Source organism: Babylonia areolata, chromosome 13 (assembly GCF_041734735.1).
Source record: "Babylonia areolata isolate BAREFJ2019XMU chromosome 13, ASM4173473v1, whole genome shotgun sequence".
In the NCBI taxonomy this organism is placed as follows: domain Eukaryota; kingdom Metazoa; phylum Mollusca; class Gastropoda; order Neogastropoda; family Buccinidae; genus Babylonia; species Babylonia areolata.
The window spans coordinates 16,566,849-16,571,848 of record NC_134888.1 but is presented as its reverse complement, the minus strand read 5'-3'; the positions used below and the strand labels follow the sequence as shown (position 1 = coordinate 16,571,848).

Below are 5,000 nucleotides of genomic sequence, written 5' to 3'. Positions count from 1 at the left end.
GCTGACGGCGAAGGTCACGAACCCAAGCACGCTGATGATGGACTGTTCGGGTGGATGGGTGGGTGGACACATGGGGGGGAAAAAAAACGAAGGGGAAAAAAAAACGTTAAAAGGGCAGGACAGGGCAGGACACGATATGATTGGGATAACAAAACAGATAAGATAAGATGAAATAAAATAAGTTAAGACGAACTGAGATGGAGGTGCAATGAAGATGACATCAGACAAGACGAGATGAAATTGAGATTCTTCTTCTTCTTCGTTCGTGGGCTGCAGCTCCCACGTTCACTCGTATGTACGCGAGTGGGCTTTTACGTGTATAACTGTTTTTACCCCGCCATGTAGGCAGCCATTCTCCGTTTTCGGGGGTTGTGCATGCTGGGTATGTTGTTGTTTCCATAACTCACTGAACGCTGACATGGATTACAGTATCTTTAACGTGCGTATTTGATCTTCTGCTTGCGTATACACACGAAGGGGGTTCAGGCACAAGCGGGTCTGCACTTATGTTGACCTGAGAGATCGGAAAAATCTCCACCCTTTACCCACCAGGCATCGTTACCGAGATTCGAACCCGGGACCCTCAGATTGAAAGTCCAACGCTTTAACCGCTCGGCTATTGCGCCCGTCAAAATTGAGATGAACTGAGATGAAGATGCAATGAAGATGAACATGAGACAAGATGAGGTGAGGTGAGATGGGAAGACATGAGATACAATTTTCTTGACTGTAAACTTATAGACATTAATTTGTCTGCTGGCTCGATCGACTACATGTAGCATGGAAACATGTTCAGCGTGATCAATCTTAGAACATTTCATTAGAATAAGCATTATAACAATAACTTTAATAACATGATTATTTATAATGGTAAGAAAACCGCTTGTCATTTGGACTGAAAGAATTCATTTCCTGCAGCTTATAAACCAATCCACTCAAATACATACACACCCAAGTACCCAGCCTACACACTCCGCCGCCCTTTATATCCACACATCAGTAGGTCTTTACTCTGGCAACAATGATATGCCATTATGAATGTGTCAGGTAAATACCTGGAGGGAAATATTTCCATAAAACAGCATACTGACAGCATGACGTTCCATAGAATATTGATAGTATGATATATCAGAAAAAAAAAGAATATGACAGAATGATAGTTCAGGCATACAATGGTGACAGCAAGACGTTCCAGACATGGGAGTATATGACAGCGTGATGCTTTACACATAGAATAATGGCAGCACGATGTTTTAGACAGCATGATGTTCCAGACATAGAATGATGACAACATGATGTTCCAGACATAGAATGATGACAACATGATGTTCCAGACATAGAATGATGACAACATGATGTTCCAGACATAGAATAATGGCAGCATGATGTTTTAGACATAGAATAATGGCAGCATAATGTTTTAGACATAGAATAATGGCAGCATAATGTTCCAGACATAGAATAATGGCAGCATGATGTTCCAGACATAGAATAATGACAGTATGATGTTCCAGACATAGAATAATGACAGCATGATGTTTTAGACATAGAATAATGGCAGCATGATGTTCCAGACATAGAATGATGACAACATGATGTTTTAGACATAGAATAATGGCAGCATGATGTTCCAGACATAGAATAATGACAGCATGATGTTTTAGACATAGAATAATGGCAGCATGATGTTTTAGACATAGAATAATGGCAGCATGATGTTCCAGACATAGAATAATGACAGCATGATGTTCCATGCATAGAATAGTGAGCGCATGATGTTTTAGACATAGAATAATGACACTGTGATGTTCTTGGCATAGAGTGATGATAACATCACCCTCCAGACACAGAATATTGACAACATCACATTCCAGACATAGAATGATGACAGCATGATGTTCCAGACATAGAATGATGACAGCTTGAAGTTCCATGCATACGATAACGAGAGCATGATATTTTAGACATAGAATAATGACAGCATGATGTTCCATGCATAGAATGATGACAACATGATGTTCCAGAAATAACATGATGGGAGTATGATGTTCCAGACATAGAATAATGACAGTATGGTGTTTTAAACAAAGAATACAGACAACGTTATGTTCAATACAAAAAAAACAATGACAGAGTAATGACGACAGAAACAAGATAAAGACTCATTACGACCAACAAGATGTTCCAGAACTGAAACAATGACATCATGGTGTTTCAGAAATGAAATAATGACGGCGGAAATAGACTCACCACGATCAACATGATGTTCCAGACAGAGAATAATTACGTAAAAAAAGAAAGACTCACTATGACCAACATGATGTTCCAGAAATGACATAATGACGGCGGAAAAATAATTACTATCACTAAAATGAAGTTCCAGACGGAGAATGATGACGACAGAAATAAAACAAAGACTCACCATGACCAACCATAATGTTCCAGACAGAGAATGATGACGACAGAAATAAAACAAAGACTCACCATGACCAGCATGAAGCTCCAGACAAAGAAAAAAATGACGGAAAAAAGACTCACAATTACCACAATGATGTTCCACACAGAGAAAAAATGACAAAAAAGAGATTCACAATTACCACCCTGATGTTCCAGACAGAGACAAAATGACAAAAAAAACACCAAACAGACAAAAACCACTCACCATGACCAGCATGATGTTCCAGAAAGGAAATTATGACGGCGGAAAAAAAAGACTCATCATGACCAACATGATGTTCCAGACAGAGATTAATGATGACAAAACAAAAAACAAACAACAAAGACTCACCATTACCAACATGATGTTCCAGAAATGAAATAATGACGGCGGAAAAAAAAGACTCACTATCACCAACATGATGTTCCAGACAGATAATAATGACGACAAAACAAACAAACAAACAAAAACCACTCACCATTACCAACCTGATGTTCCAGAAATGAAATGACGGCGGAAAAAAAGACTCACTATCACCAACATGATGTCCGAGACATAATGACGATAGAAACAAAAACAGACTCACCATGACCAACATGATGTTCCAGACGAAGAAGCCAGCCAGACGGGTGGCGCAGCACTTGAAGTAGATGCCGGGCTTGCTGTGGGCGAACTGCGTGTACTCTGTGGTCACCAGAGGCTTGGGTTCTGTCCACACGCTGGGGTGAAGGTCCCACTCCTGAAGAGGATGTAAGGCAAGACAAGGAAAGGCAAGGCAAGACAAGGCAAGACAAGGCAAGGCAGGGCAAGGCAAGGCAAGGCAAGGCAAGGCAGGGCAAGGCAAGGCAAGGCAAGGCAAGGCAAGGCAAGGCAAGGCAAGGCAAGACAAGGCAAGGCAGGGCAAGGCAAGGTAAGGCAACACAAGGCAAGAATTATATTTCATGTACCCCCTGGGGGCATACAAATATTATACACCGACGTTTTTAACACACACCACATAAACAAAGAGTTAACACGAAGGAGAGAAACGAAACGAAACGAAGCGAAAGGATCGAATTTTCTTCTAACCAGAAACGAAACGAATTTTCTTCTAACCAGAAAAAAAGGGATAAGCCGTTCACTTACTTGATCTTTTTTTCCCCACCCGGTCCTTGACCATACTGATCAGGTGTGGGTTGCATAAGAGAACTTAGCAGCGCTTATCGTTAAGAAATCTCTTAATTCCAATGTAAATTCCATCTTATCGTTAAGAATTCTCTTAACTCCAAGGTAAATTCTATCTTATCGTTAAGAAATCTCTTAACTCCAAGGCAAATTCCATCTAATCGTTAAGAATTCTCTTAACTCCAAGGTAAGTTCCATCTTATCGTTAAGAATTCTCTAAACTCCAAGGTAAATTCCATCTTATCGTTAAGACTTCTCATAACTCCAAGGTAAATTCCATCTTATCGTTAAGAATTATCTTAACACCAAAAGAATTCTCTTAACTCCAAGGTAAATTCCATCTTATCGTAACTCCGAGGTAAATTCCATCTTATGCGTATGCGTGAGCGCGTGTTGTAGGGATGTGTTTTTTCAATGTTCAATTGCGCGAGGGTATTCTGGCATGTGTTTCCCTATGTGTGTGTTGGGTGTGGGGTAGGGGATGGGGGGTGTATAGAAGGGAAGGAGGTGGGGGGAACAAAATGTAAAGCGTTTTGAGCAGTATTTCAGGAAGAAAAAAAACAGCGCTTATTATCATTAGTAGCAGTAGTAGCAGTAGAAGTAGTAGTAGTAGTATATGTGGCGTAGCGTATTGTGAACATCCGCAACTCTCTGACATACTTCTTGGATCGAAAAACCAAATATGTCAGCTTAACCCCTCAACCGCTGTTGACAAGTATGCTGTGTCAGTGAAGGTCTGCCATCTCAATGAGAAAACACTGAGGAGGAAGGTGGCAGAATGGTTAAGACGTTCGTCTGCTAATACAGAGTCCATGAAGGTCTGGGTTCGAATCCAGCCCTGTCCCTTTCTCAAACGTTTGACTGGAAAAAAACAAACTGAGCATATAATCATTCGGATGAGACGATAAACCGAGGTCCCGTGTCCAGCACGGACTTGGCGCACTGAAAAAGAGCCCATGGCAACGAGAGTGTTGTCCTCTGGCAAAATTCTGGGGAAGAAATTCACTGTGATAGGTACACAAATAAATTATATGTGTGCACTCAAGACTTGACTGAGCGCGTCCGGTTATGCTTCTGGTCAGGCATCTGCTTAGGAGATGTGGAGCAGCGTATATGGGTTTGTCCGAACGCAGTGACGCCTCCTTGAGAGACTGAAAATGAAAACTGAGCTTACAGGTCAGGATGTCAGTCACCATTTGGTCTTCTCCCTCTTCGGGATTGCATTACTTTTGATCAGTACAAAATCAACACACACCACTGATAAGTATACAGAATGCAGTATTAAATAATTTTGCATCTAAAGCCCATGCCACGCTCATGTCATTTCACCAAGGTTTAGTAGTCAAAGGGTTAAGGAAGGATCGCCTCCCGTCCCACCCACCCCCACACACACCCTCCA

At 41.3% G+C, this 5,000-nt stretch overlaps 1 protein-coding gene across 3 annotated transcripts in view; it reads right to left on the bottom strand.

Moving 5' to 3' along the window:
* The window catches only part of LOC143288852 (cys-loop ligand-gated ion channel-like), a 35,399-nt gene that overhangs the window by 18,810 nt on the left and 11,589 nt on the right, over positions 1-5,000 (bottom strand). For all 3 annotated transcript variants that reach the window (XM_076597502.1, XM_076597501.1, XM_076597503.1), the window contains exons 5-6: positions 3,024-3,176; positions 1-42 (exon numbers count right to left, since the gene is read on the bottom strand). The exon at positions 1-42 is cut by the window's left edge and continues 114 nt beyond it. In XM_076597502.1, coding sequence (XP_076453617.1) covers positions 1-42; positions 3,024-3,176 — 195 coding nt within the window. The remainder of the gene's footprint in view (positions 43-3,023; positions 3,177-5,000) is intronic.